We start from the raw sequence: 14,648 nt of genomic DNA, 5'->3' as shown, positions 1-14,648 counted from the left end.
ATTATCTTTTATCTAGAAAGAATTCCTGCAAATCGTCCACGACAGATTGTTCCTCTTTCTTTGATTCAGTAAAGAGCTCCTTGAAGTCACAGATTTGCAGTGAATCTGTGTTGAAACAGGCTTTTTACATGCTACAATACCATCTCCCTTTTTGTTTATGATTGGTAAGTGCTGATTGGCTGGATGTTCCTGCATCCCTGCAATTCCAGCCAACTGAAACTTGACATCAAAGCATCGTTTTCTTTTAAAAGTAGAGTCTGCAGGATTTTCCTAAAAAAAAAAAACTTAAATTTTACAGCAATAATCCTGCTCCATCGTCTCCTATGGGCATCTATACATGTGTGTCAGTGTCTGTGTCTGCCTCGAACCCTTACTCTGCCTGTCTGTTGATGTTTTTGTTACTAAAACATCCAAAGTGAAACAAAATGCCAAACAGATAAAGCTCTTTCCTAAACGAGGGTGAAGCTTGGCTCGACTTTCACTTGCTTTCAGGACTAGGAGAGCAGCACGGGACCAAAAGTGATGTGAGTTGGCTTACTTTTGTTTTTACTCCTTGTGAGCATTTAATGATTCAGGAATCCTACCTTGGATTGATAAAGCTGTAGACCAAGCAACTGCCTCAAAAGTTTTTGTTTTTTTTTGGTCACGGTTCAGGCTCTGAGTCCGAACTGTCACCCTCTGTTCTTCAGTCAAAATCACTGCCACTGATCTGTCAGTATCTCTGTGTCTGTCTATATGTTGTCCAAAAAAACATGATAGCGGTGGAAATATCACAAAATTAGAGGAATAAAAGCTCAGAAATCTTGGGTGCTTCATCAGACAACCTTACAGGCTTCAGAAAACATACAGAACATAAATTTAGGAAAAAAGTAATGTTAATTACAACAAATTTAATGGCATTCAAAATGTTATGAGTTAATTGCTCACCCTTTTTGAATAAAATGCAAAAATTTATTATTTTCTGAAAGTATTCTTCATTCCAGACCCAGTTTGCTCACCAGTATAGAGCACTTTAAGCTTGAAATGGGATAAGTTTCTCTTCCAAAAGCACAATGTGGGCCTTTTTCTAACCCAGTATTAGACATTTTCCATTTTCCAAACTGTGATATAATACTGTTATTGCAATATGAACGAAAAAAACTGTGACATAAATTTTGGGCAATATCGCTCACCCGTACTCTGTTTCTTCATATTTCCTTTTCAAAAACAAAGGTAACATCTCCCAAAATAAGGTTACCATGCCTACTCTTTGCCAAGAAACGCCCCGATACAACCAAAACATCTACATACAGGCTGAGGAGAGGGGTCAAGGCAGACACAGACACTGACACACATGTATAGAGGCCTGTAGGAGATGATTGGGGCAGGATTATCCCTGAAAGTTGACATTTTATTTTTTTAGAAAGATCCTGCAGACCCTACCTTTGAAAACTTGATCAACCAGTGATATACCTGAGCAGGACCTACCTTGGTGACCTCTGCTTCTTGCGCTTGCCTCTTTCCAGCCAGCTGGTTCTTCAGGTCTCTGATCTCAGCCTCAAGTAGCTGGATGACCTCCTCGTAGTCCTGCTCTGCTGTGCTGGTTTGACGCTTCCCGTCATCAGCCTCAGCTGCCTGGAGACGACTCTTCAGGCGGTCGTTTTCCTCAACAGTCAAACATGCTCTCTGAAGGGACGAAGAGTTTATCTAAGTTTGGTTTGACACAGAGTAAAGTTATACACACTCGTTTTGGCTTGTCTCTCACCTCTGACGTTTTCTGCAGCTCCTCCTCTAAGGTTTTCTTGCTGTGCTCCATGTCCTTCAGCATCACCTGCCAAGAGAGGCAGAAGATGAAGCTCAGCAGGCTCATACAAGGACAAAAGTCACAGCCCAGGGGTGGCTGACGACTATGTGTAACTGAAATTAAACCTGAATTTTGTTTTATTTAGTTGTCATGAACATATGGAGGTTGTTTACCCAGGTTTTGGTACTTTTCTTAGGATCAAATGAGCTGGAATTTCTACTCAGGTAATGGAGTATTTGAGTGTTATTCTTAGGAAATCTTGTCATCCAAAGAGATCTTGCATTTTACTTGCAATATAAGATACTTAAAACGTAGTATGTTGCTGCAGTTTGCCACAGTCTGTTTGCTTTGTGCAGTTGAATAACAACATTACTAAGACAGTCTGTGGTGTAAGAACTGTGTGGTGTGATTGTGGCTGTTTGACGTTAACATCCAACAACATTTCGTGCGTGAGTGTTTCTGTTCACCTTAAGCTGCTTCATCTGGGTTTGCAGCTGCTTCACCTCTGATTGAAACTGCTCCATCTCCTCACTGCTGTAGCTGCTTTCTGATTCATATGTCTACACACAAAAAAACACAAACAAACACAAACAAAGAAAGAAAAAAAATGTCATGAATTGGTATTTCTGTAAGTGTTCGGATCCATGTGAATAGACCCTTCAGAGGTCTAAGGAGTAAAAACGTGCAGCTTTGAGAGATTTTGAAGACTGCTTACAGGTGAGTGGAAAGCTGATGTGTCCATCAAACTGGCAGCTTCATGATAAGAAAACATAAAGGGACCCTTCCCTAAACCCAGCTCCTCAAGATCTTCCTGAAAGATGTTCCGAGTGGCATCCATGAAGTCTGAAAACAACATACAAAAAAGCATTATAATCAATCTGTGTTATTGTAATTACAGAAACCTTTTTATCCCCACAGGTTATGTTTTTTATTAATATTGTCCATGCTTTTTTTAAACTTCAACACTAATAGTAGTGTGTAGAGAAATGTGCTTATACTAAAAAAACAAACATGAAGCAATTTGTTCATCCAAGACTTAGAATATAAAATAAGTTTATGAAGTGCCACCTGTCAAACTTAAAAAGATATTTGAAGAATCAATTTGTAAACCGTTCATTAGCTCAGTGGCAGATGGAATAAGTAAAGCTAATTATCATGGCATGATTTCACAGCATTTGCTTATCAGGTTCAGCTTGAAATAACAGCACAATGTCTAGTATTAAAAACAGAATTGTTATGCTCTAAATTTTCCATGAAAGGTGGCGTCTGGATTTGTGTCTCACCTCCATAGGCCACAGTGCCTTGTGGGTCTGTGTTCAGAACTTGTTTTAACTTTTTCCCCTTTTCCTCTGTGACATCCAGCCCGAGAAAAGACAAAGCCTGAGAAAAAATGACCAAAAGTTTCAAGGATCAATGAAGTTCTCTGGTTTTAAAACAGGGAAGAAATGGTCCAACACCTGAAAAAACCAAGAGAGTGGCAACTGTGTTTGTGTGTCTGATGTGTTTGTTTTTCCAAGTTCATTACATTAGATGTGTGCAGATTTCTGCTTTTTTACCTGGGAGTTGTTTCAAGCCCATTATTCAGTGTCAAATAAAGTTCATTAAATATTCTATAGTATAGAGGGTATAAATATGACATCACAGCAAGTGGAAGCTGCTCTGGTTATTCCCACTGAGTGACAAGAAGAGGGAGATAAGTGACAGCGTTGGCTTGAATACTAGCTCTTAAATTAAAAACAATATAAAAAAGGCGACGACTTGTTGCACAATTGATTGAACGAACAAGTTTAAAAGAAATCAGAGATATCTTTTGACAGGTTAATGAAAGACAAAGAGAAGAGAAACAGACGAATCGCTGCAATTTACAGAAACAATTCACGCAATAATAGCTGGATTTGTGGTTCCCATGTTGTGCCAGTTAACGTTAATTTTTGCTGCATTTTGGGGTGAAATCATACCTTAAATTACAAAAGCTCTAAAATTTAGCATTTTTTATTAAGCTATATTTCTGTGGTTACAAACCTTGTGTTTGACTTGATTTGTAAACTAACCTAGACTGAGGCTAACCCAGTTTTCCAAATTTGGAGGTACTCCAGCACAAAGCAGTTGTAGCTGTTTTGTATAAAGTACCTGATATTAAATAAACTTCAATAAAAAAGTACAAATCGATAAATCACGAGAGGTTTTTGAGTGTTTTTTCAGGCTTTGTATTGTGCATTGAGTAATCAGGTAAATATAAATGTCAGGGTACAATTTCTGGCCACATGTCGATGTTTGTGGACCCCTTAGTCTTTGGTAGCTTTTAGGGATCAACTTCGAGTCCAGCTGTCCTTAGTTTCATGTCATATTCCACATTTTTTCCTGGTCACTTTAGATTTTTTGGTTTTTTCTTTCTGTTTAAATAAATAATCATATGAAGATATACAGTAAACCACTTTTATCAGTTATTCAATGGTATTCAATAGTAGTAATTGAGAAAAGTGCTCAAAGAGAATTTAAAACAACCACAAAACGATGAAAGATTCCATAACTGCTGCTCCATAAAACAAATGTACCTCATGTGGATGATTTCTTCCTTTTACAAAGAGATTTTGTGAAACAGTGTGCAAAGTCTTGACTGACTCAGTGTTTCTTACTGATTAGGAAAGAAAACATTACCAAGTAGCCAAGACACAGTTGACAGGCCTCTCAGCTGTTCAGGTGATCTTTTCTGCTGAACTAGACCACTTAATGTGGTTTTTCTTTCTACGGGCAAAGACGGCGAGTACAGTGATGTGATTGGCTAACACAGAACAATCCTGGCTCTCACCTTGCTGTACAAAGCCATGTTTGGTCTAGACAGTGTCCTGGTTTATGAATGGCTAAGAAGGATTTACATGCTTTGCTTGTTGACTTATGGCTTTTGATGATGGCATGATGTGGGACAACCAATAAGCTTCTGATTGTCTGTGGAATAACTTGTGGTGTAATTAGATTGTCATATGCTCAGGGGAGAGATTTTCACTCAGTTTATTGGCTTTAGATGGCATACTGGTCACTAATTGGCTTAGTCAGTGTGTCCCTGCTACTGATTGGCTTACAGAATAACTGTCCACTGTCTCATAGACTCTCTGTATGACCTAATGTATGTACTATTGATTGACTCAGAAACAGCTTTAAGTACTGATTTTTAGCACTGTATTGATTCAATAGTTTCAAATTCACCTTGGTAAAACACTTTAACTTTGATTAACTCAGACTATTTGTCAAGTATTAGCACACATGATACCTCCTGGCCTAGCGGACTCAAAGAGAGAGCCTTAAATGTCTGAGCCACAGCTATCCCGGCACGTGACTGACCCAGACATCGCTTTGGATCCTCATTGGTTCAAAGAGAACGGTCCATCTTGAACAGCAAAGACAATGATCTTTCTTTCCAGCCTTGCTTGGTTTATGAAATGTTTTGAGTAACTCCTGATTAGTTCAGGCTATGTTTTCCAACTTTGAGTAAAAAAGACTGTGGTTTTAGTCCACTGTTATTCTTTTATCCAACTCAGGTAGTATGAACAGTGACTTGATTGGACACCCAGTGTATCTTCTTATTACATTTTTTTGCCCATTTTGTTCACCCAAGTCTTTCATTTGCAAGTGAAACAGACATTATATCATTTTCTTTCCCCTTATTGACAACCAATATAGATTTGTATTCATCAACCCTGAACATTATCCTAACAGGCTTCTCCTATTTTTAAAAAATGGGGAAATAAAACCAAAACAATCCAAAAAACTTCAGAAGCTACTGGAATGTATTAACTTATAGACTTCACTGAATAAAAACTTTAAAAAATAGTTTTCATACACACTGATTGAAAGTCTCCAGTCTGCAAATTCTACTTTAACGTTGTTTGGAAACATTGGATTTTTTCAAAAACAATATTCATATTAGTCCCGGAATAACAATAAGCCTTATGACCTGCACTTGACCTTGCAAAGCAGGACAGTTGTAGCAAAAACCATATTCTAATCTGTAAGCAAATAGTTATTACTCTACTTCCTACATAAAATGATTGGCTTCACATATCTGGAGAAAAATATAAAGCATACACAGAGCATCAGGTTCCACAGTAAATAGTTTCAGTTGGAAAATGGACTCACCAAGTCTAACTTGTCTGATTTCAGGCGTATGTAGGGGTCCAGAGTTATTTTTGGTTTGGCCTCTGTTGGAGACCTCTGGCTGGTTGAACCTTGACAAAGAAAAAACAAAGACAAAGGGTGGTGGTGGTGGTGGTGGGGGTGGTGGGGGGAGCAGAGAATAAGATAAGGGTGACGAAAATAAGACCATGATGCATATTTAAAAAGTACAAAGGGGCGAGAAACAATCCAGCAACTATGATGTTTAAAGCCATTTCCTTGAAGAAAACACATACCGTTTTGAGGACAGAAATATTTGTCTATGTGTTCATGAGAGTGTCCCTAGTTGCTGGAGGTCGTCTTGCAGTGATGCTTGCCCATTTGGAATTTTCAGAAATGACCAGATTGCTGGTTTAAGTCTTTGCACATACACTCACCAGCCACTTTATAAGGTACACCTCCCTAGCATCAGGTTGGACACCCTTTCAACAAAGTGCTGGAAACATTCCTCAGAGAGTTTGGTCCATATTGACATGATAGCATCATATACTTGCAGCAGATTTCTTGGCTGAACATCCATGATATGAATCTCCCATTTTATCACATCCATAAGGTTCTCTATTAGATATGGGATGCTGTGACTGCGTAGGGCATTGGAGCACAGTGAACTCGTGTTTTAGTAAGGCAAAGTACATTACAGCCTCAGTTTCCTGTTCTTAGCTGACACAAGTGGCACCCGGTGTGGTCTTCTGCTGCTGGAGCCCATCTCCTTGGACATGTTAGGGTTCAGAGACGCTCTTCTTTAGACCTTGGTAAAATGCGGTCATTGAGTTACTCTTGTCTTTCATCTTATCATCTTGAACCAGTCTGATCATTCTCCTCTGACCTTTGACACTGACAAGACATCTTGGCCCAGAGAACTGCTTCTCACAGTGTATTTTCTCCTTTTGGTACATATCTAGTGTGCATAAATCCCAGTAGATCAGCAGTTTGAGAAATACTTAAACCAGCCTGTCCAGCAGAAACAACCATGTTCAAAGTCATTTTAATAACCTTTCATTCCTGGAATGAATGACACTTAAACCCTAACCATAACTACTTATTCAGTGCCAGCCTCTGTATCTTCTCTCACAGCTGAAATCTTGGCTAGCAACTCGTCTAACCAACAAAAGCCTGTAGTGGTCAAAGCACATTACCTTGAGATGCTAATCCATGCCAATAGGATTTGGACAAGATGTCAAGTAGCTTTTCACTAAGGTCCATGGAAGATCCTACAGAAGCTGGTGAGTTTGACATAAAATGATCTGATCATTTTTTTAAGGAAGGGAATATCATATGGTCTTATTCACACGTGATTGTGAGTTCACGGACATGCTGATGCAGCTGTAGCAGTAATGCTGCTATTTCTCAAGACCATTATGATGAAGAGGGGGGTAAGCTGGAGGGCAAGACCTTTGCCTTACTGGTTGATCTTTGTTTCAACACTCATTCATGGTCACAAGCTGTGGGTAGTGTGTGGAAAAAGCAGATATGGGTGGCTGAAATGTGTCCTGTCCTGGCTGTGATCAATAGCGGTGGTATTGTATCAAAAAACAAAACAAAATAAAACAAAAAAACTCATTAAGTATCAAGTCAATTCATATAAAAACATTAAAATTAAGTCATTTTTCCTGTCCCCCATCACTGTCCGACATTCCTGCAAAACTCATGTTTTTTTATGTTGTTCAGAGAGCAATGAAGCTCTGTGGCAGGGATGAATAGTATGTCTGAATGCTGTTATTTTACGTCTTATAGACAAAGAAATTTAAGGGATATCACAAAAAAATTACATAACTGTTAATTTCTGTAAATATACATCAAAAAGAGAAACAGATGCCTCTCTATAATGCAAATATGTAATTCTAATGTTTGAAAGCTACAAATTCCAGTGTAAATCAAAAGTCCAATCTGCAGAGGGAAAAATGGTTTTCATTATGACTGTGGGGAGAGTTGCTCATTTGATTAAAAAGAGCACGTGCAAAGCTGACAGTTTACCTGTAATATGAATATCTGGTGGGCAGATGTCAGGAGACGATGATGACACTGTAGCAGGCTCCTCTGTACAAATCTGGAAAAATATGAAAGCATATAAATGATACTATACATGAAAGTCTATATTTCGCTACTTTCATTGGGAATCGAGAGCCACACTTGGATATTTTTTTTTTTCGTTGCTAGGCGCTACCCGAGTAGCTGCCTGTTGCAGCAGCTCTCTCGTCTTTGTCCGTTTCTTGTAATTTTTTTGTCTCTTTTTCGTAATCTTTGTATTTGGAGTGGATCATCACTTTGTATGGTTCATTGTCGGTCACGGACACCAAACTTTTTGTGGCTTCGGCTATATTTTTAACTACTTTTCTCCTGTGTTTGTCTGGAGATCCTACATGTAACCATGGCTGCATTGTTTACATGCAAAATTAGCTGTTAGCAGCCTGTAGTATGTCAATGCTAACTAGTGTAAGGCTTGATGATTTCCCTCGAGCTGAGGAGGAGGAGGTGAGGACGACGTGCTGGTTCTCGGATGTGAGCTGGGAGGTGACGACGTGGACCTGTCCTTCCATCCATCGTTGTTGTGAACGTGGGATCCAGCCCCGGGGGATGGACGAGCTAGCTGTGCTAACCCAGCGGCATCGTGCTGTTCACGGACGTGGCTGACGGAGCTGACATCGGACGCCGGCGCCACATTGGAGGAGCTTCGCCTGCTGTGGGCAGACAGGATCCAGGAGACAGAGACTGAACAGACTGCTGGGGAGGCTCAGTCCTGAACCCAGTGGAGGTGGAGACTGGCTGGGCTGGAGAGTGGTGGATGAGTGGCGGACGGGATGTCGTCATCTAATTTCTTATGGACTTTTTTTGCACTTTCTATACTCTTTCTTACTTTTGTTTTCTTAAATGCTGCGGTGACTCCTGAATTTCCCCTCGGGGATAAATAAAGTATTTTCTATTCTATTTCTATTCTATTCTCTTTGTTAGTTTTTCATTCATCCTGGTCAAAGAAGCTGCTACTAGAGTATTGGTGCTAATGAAACACCTGGACTGTTTCTCACATTAAAGCTAGCAGAGTGGAGCATATATAACAAGCTACCACTGCTCTTAGTTGCTTCTCTTGAACAGACATCTACAGAAACATTATTTTTTAATCCATGCAGAAATACGATACTTTCAAACTGTTACTCTTTCATCTCCCTCAGCAGTCTTGTCTTTTTCATCTGGCAGTTTCTCTTCTTCCTCTGGGCCACAGTCCCATTCACTGGCCTCCAAGTGTGCAAACAATACTGTTTTTCATTCCTGCTCATCGACAAACTGTCTAACTCTGTGACTGCCCCAACCAACACTTCCCTGATGACAGTCAGCAGCTTTACCAACAGAAGTTAGACCAAATCTTCATTAGAGAGGCAAATGTGAAATTGGCTGCTATAAAGCTAGCTCTTCTGGTCGTCCTTAGTTTGTCTATACACTTGATTGTCACGAAGAACCAGTTCAACACCAAGACTAGGCCATCCAATATGAAGTGCAGAAATGGAGCAACAGATGCACATTTTGTTGAGAAACGGTGTCGGCAGCGTTTCAGAAAAAGTCCACTCTGGAAGTTTTCAAAAGTTTGCGTTCCTGGTTGGCTAAAATGATGTTTCCTTGTAAACGTGAGGCCAAAACACTACAAAAGTTTTGCATTTTACCCTAAAACCGTTGTCCTGCAAAAGGTCTCTTATGACGCAAAAGATGCTAATTCTCCATTCACTTTCAAATAATAAATACTGAAATGAAATTTCCCCCTGGAGATCAATGAAGTTTTCTGATTCTGATTAAAAGTGTTTTGGGGCAGTTCACTTCTGCCCCAGATTTTCTTAAATTTTGATTCACAGCAAAAAGATGAAATTTCAACTACACATAAGTACTGTCCTACCCTACTGTTTTCAACTCATGGGCTTCCTCTTTTTTGTTCGGGTGTTTTTTTGGGATAAATCAAGTGTTTGGAGCAACCTTTCTTCAATTAGTGAATAAGACATTAGTAGAAGATTTGACTTTCCTTCTTGATTCAACATGTTTAATTCTCTATGTAATGTGGGATTTTAACAAACAACACTAACCTCCGGTGATCTGATGTGGACTTTCAAGCGTCCAGAGTTGTGACCTGTAGCACGGTGGACCCCATTGTGAAGAGATGAGCTGCTGGGAAAAAGTCCTTTTCCTGGGATGAAAGCTATTTCCACTGCACCGTCTTGGCTGGAGACGTAATAAACACAAGGTCAAAGGCATCAGCATGTCCACAGTTAGATCATATTCACACAGAAAAGAGGATAAACAGGGTGAGAAAATCCAATTTGAGCGTCTCTTATGATTTACAGAATCAACAATTCATCAAATTTAAGTTAAATAGTTGGGTATCTTAACCACCACTTACCTGAATTTAGCTTTGTTCAGCATACTTTTGGCCTCTTCGTGGGTAACACCTATTAAGGACTCCTTGTTGATGGCGATGAGCTGATCTCCGGGCCTCAGACGTCCATCCTGCAAGACGGGTAAACAGTAAGAAACAGTCCATTGGGAGATTTTGTTTATTTTTCATCTCTCTGATTGTTGTCCAATTGGCTATGGAAGTTACAGCCTCTTTCCAATAAGAGCCCATAAATGCTTTCATTACAATTCCCTGTAAACCTGTAGGATAAATCTCAAAGATAGATGAGCTTAAAGATGAGTCACTTCCTGCTTTTATTGATTCTGTTTTGAAGTTATATTTTAATAAACTCCATAGAGTCTTTTTTTGAGGCAACATGTGCCAAAAAAATAAACTGCCAGCTAAAATCTGAGCAGAGCAATCAGTGAAATCAAAGTGAGTTATGTTTTTCCACCCTGTCAGTGTGAATGCACTAAAATTAGTCAGTGTAAGTGCAGAAGCACGCGATTTGAGACACAGCCTCAGTCTTATTGCTGATCTTGACACATGGTTAAGTGAGTCCATTCTGCAAGCATTGGCTTTAGAAAAGCAAATACACAAAAAAATATATCAGCAGTTTATTTCTTTGATCCATCAATTCCTAAATATTAATCCGGATTAAAGAAGCGTGCAAGACCGTTATAATCCCCTTATGGTAATTTTCTTCAGGAAGTCATGGTGACACTGCAGATAATGGAAAGAGAGATGTTTTGCTCCAAAGCACAAGAAAGAAGTTCAGTATTTTGTAATTAAAAAGTGCTGTAATGATAATGTGACTGAATATTATTTGTAAAAACCTTTCAGAAGATCAAGCCACCAAAACATGTTTTAATTCATATTTAATCAGAACTGAATGACAGCTGTTGGCAAGAAATGTCTGTTTTTTGTTATCATTATGAAACTACTCAATTCCTAATGAGACTGACTAATCTGACACTTTCAGCGTTGGCACAACATGTGTCCTGTAACTGGCTGCTGACTTTCATCAAACAAGCATCCACAAAGCAAACTTTATCACTCATGATGATGAATAAGAAATTAACTCAGAGTTATTTGCTTGTGACACAACTTTAGTACCTCTTTGGAAAAGGGCAACTTCATATTGGATGGTAAATAAAGCAAAATTTCTTTACTTTTGCCCTAAAGTCAGCAATGGTTCTGGGGTCGTAGATTATAGGGGGATTTATCTGGGCCTTACGGACAAGCTCGATTGATACTACCTCTACAAACTGTGAATTTTGTTAAAACCCAGTAAAGATTCAGTAAATCCAATTATTTAATTTTTGTACAGCTAATGAAGCCTGCATTAACTCATAGGTGAATTCATTTGATGTAAGGATTAGGCTGTTTTGGAGCAAATAATGCTCATTGCAACCATTGGCAGTTGGATAACAACAGACAATTCCTTTAGAGAATCAACAAATCAGAATCAAATATTCAACAAATCAGAAAAGACGTTAAAAATGATCATATAGCAAAGAAAACAAATGAACACTCCTACCACAGACACTTATTCTTACCCGATGACAGTCTCCCCCGGACAGCACCTCCTGGATAAAGATTGCTGGGCCATCAGGCTTGTTGGAGCCTCCTCCAAGGGTGATGCCGAAACTGCTCGATCGTGCCACTGAAATTAGCTGAATCACTCCTTCACCAGGGTGACTGTGAGAACCAAAACAGAGAAAAAAAAAAAACACGGGATAAGAAAGTAAAACAGTCAGAGTAAAGGGACTTTAGGCAAAGAAAGTTTTTTTTCAGTGTCCCCCCTGTCTCTGTGTTAGCTTCAGGATACTAACTTTAGCTGCGGTTAGCCTGTTGTTTTAGCCTGTAATGTTACGGTAAACGAGCTTCACTGTTTTCTAAACGTTGTGCACTCAGAGCTCATGGCGCTGCTCTCAGTGACGTGGAAGAGCGGGCGGTATCAGCGGTGGCTCATTTACATATGAAGGCCACGCCCACTAAATCAGAGCGTTCTGAACAGAGGGGCTATGAGAGCCTGGAAACAATGCTGCTGTGCTTGATTTATTGGCTTTTTGGACCAAAACATGTTACTAACATTTCATGAAGACATCAATGATCCATATTAAACTGCAGAAAAGGAGCAGAATATGGGACCTTTAATGCAAATCAAAAGCATCACAGAGGGAAAATTCACCCCTTAGTCTCTTGGTAGTGGCAGTTGTTAGTGAGAATAATTTTTTACCTTAGGGATCGCAGTATGGGCCCACTGTTGTTGAACATGTTCTGTGATCCTGCTGGGCTCAACAACAAAGGACTCTGGGAACGGGATGAGGAACCAGATGAAGTACTTTCCAGGTAGCGGCCACCTTTATAATGAAAAGTGAGAACAAAAGAAAAAAAATTGACAAAAATTAACGCAGTCAGTGAACTTCCATGGTGTAAGCAACTTGCTTTTACCTGAACAGTCTCAATGGGTATATTATCCAATATGGATTAAACACAGCAGCTAGTTTAGACAGCTTTACAGCCCTACTGGAAATGCTGGTAAGTGATTATTTTTCATGCTAAAGTCTTTCTCCCTCCCCCACTTCCTGTCACTGTGCTTTGGATGTGCTGTCACTTAGTGCTTGATCATATAAAAAATGTAAGTAGATCAACTCAAAAAACATTTTTAAAATTTGTTTCATTTCTGTATTTTGAGGTTTTATTGCTGATAAATGAAGGTCATCAGGAATCTCAGGGTTTTAAAAGCCAATGTTTGATAGTTGCTCTTTGACCAGAATTCTGCACATGGAAAAAAACACACAAACACACAAAGCCTGGTGGCAAGTCATTCACATTTTTAGCAATCTATCTCCTCCAGTATTTGAACTGTTAGTTAAACATTGAATCAAAATTCATTCTTTAAAATAGGATATCAGTTAACAGCAACACACATTCGCTTGTTAAGGGGCAGCAATGAGTGCAGATTCATGAACACAAGAAGCAACAACTTTCGGATTCTTTTTTCACTTTCTGAAAATATAATTTTGTAATACATCTTTTCAGTGGCTCAAATTTTTGCATTATAGACTATTTAAATGCTGGTGATGTTTAGAGTACAGTACAAGCAGAAGCTGGTGGTCTGATGTCTAGCATTGTGGATATAATCCTCATTCCATTTGCTGAATTCTTTTTTAAATCCTCTTAAAAATCCTGACAATTTCATCAACCTGTTTGTCATTTATTACAAGAGATGCTTCAAAAGTTTGATATCTTGTCTGTTTTCTCACAGACTTCACCAGGCACTGTTCAATGTGCAGCTGAGTGTTGAATTTGTCCTTTATTTAAAGCAGAGGCAGCATTAGAGAGCACCCATTGGTGTTTGCTGTCTCTATTCTCACACTAATGGCACCTATCCACCCAATGTTCAATTACAATTATCAAGCGTAAAATCTGAAAAAAAATAAAAATAAAATAAAACTAAAATAAAAAAAATATATATGTATTTAATTTCCCCATACATACTTTTTTCCACATCTCTTGTATAAGCGTGTAATCATACAGTAGTTACAGATTGTTTTAAATTAAAAGAATTGCTCTAAATGTATTCCCTTGACTGAGACTGATGGACCATGACGCACTGATGTAATGAGGCGCTGTTGGAACAATCCTGTACCAGCTTGCTACCTTCTTCCTAAATCTAACAGATGCTGGCAATTATGTAACAAGTGCCCTCGTCATGAGTCATTTTTGACGGCAGATTTACTCCATCTACCCCTCAGGCTTCATCCGTCAAATAAAGTAACAATCCTATGACCTTTCTAAAAACAGGACCACATTTGACTCAAGTTTTTGGGTTTATGTCTGATCAACCTTGTCTACATTACACATGTAGGATTATCAGATGTTGAACACCTTTCTTACTGATTACTAATGTTTGATAACATTTGCATTACCTGGTGCGTAACACTTCTGTACATTAATATTCCATCTTCTGCTGGTAAAATATGTATATGAATCTGTGATGCAAAGCAGGCCTTGCTTACCTTGCTGGATTGGAGAGTTGCGTGTAGATCCTGTGCTTCCACTTGATCCATACTTCTCCAGCAGCTCAGAAAATTCTCTCCTGTTAAGGTAAACCAAAAGAAAAATGTTAATGGTGTAAAAGCTGGCAGGTTAAAGAAAAAATGTTCATACTTTTATGGATCTTTTGACTGTGTCATTGTCCAGGGCTGACTGTAACTTTAATGTGATATCTTAAAGTATTTTGGAGACTGTTGCCTAAATACACAGGGTGTATGCTCTATCAGTGAGAACTTTTGATTTACTGAGTGATAATGA

General features: G+C 39.0%; 1 protein-coding gene across 4 annotated transcripts in view; it reads right to left on the bottom strand.

Moving 5' to 3' along the window:
- The window catches only part of LOC141809049 (syntaxin-binding protein 4), a 56,716-nt gene that overhangs the window by 5,774 nt on the left and 36,294 nt on the right, over positions 1-14,648 (bottom strand). For 3 of the 4 annotated variants that reach the window (XM_074695860.1, XM_074695858.1, XM_074695857.1), the window contains 12 exons: positions 14,354-14,433; positions 12,568-12,691; positions 11,885-12,026; positions 10,332-10,438; positions 10,018-10,153; positions 7,928-8,000; positions 5,918-6,006; positions 3,067-3,163; positions 2,499-2,626; positions 2,251-2,343; positions 1,745-1,810; positions 1,468-1,665 (listed from right to left, as the gene is read on the bottom strand). In XM_074695860.1, the coding sequence (XP_074551961.1) occupies positions 1,468-1,665; positions 1,745-1,810; positions 2,251-2,343; positions 2,499-2,626; positions 3,067-3,163; positions 5,918-6,006; positions 7,928-8,000; positions 10,018-10,153; positions 10,332-10,438; positions 11,885-12,026; positions 12,568-12,691; positions 14,354-14,433 (1,333 nt within the window). The remainder of the gene's footprint in view (positions 1-1,467; positions 1,666-1,744; positions 1,811-2,250; positions 2,344-2,498; positions 2,627-3,066; positions 3,164-5,917; positions 6,007-7,927; positions 8,001-10,017; positions 10,154-10,331; positions 10,439-11,884; positions 12,027-12,567; positions 12,692-14,353; positions 14,434-14,648) is intronic. The other variant, XM_074695859.1, reaches the window with a different exon arrangement.

The sequence above is a fragment of the Halichoeres trimaculatus genome, unplaced genomic scaffold, assembly GCF_033239565.1.
Source record: "Halichoeres trimaculatus isolate MK-OKI-2021-1 unplaced genomic scaffold, fHalTri1.1 fHalTri1_scaffold_20, whole genome shotgun sequence".
NCBI lineage: Eukaryota > Metazoa > Chordata > Actinopteri > Labriformes > Labridae > Halichoeres > Halichoeres trimaculatus.
This window is presented reverse-complemented; position numbering and strand designations above follow the sequence as displayed.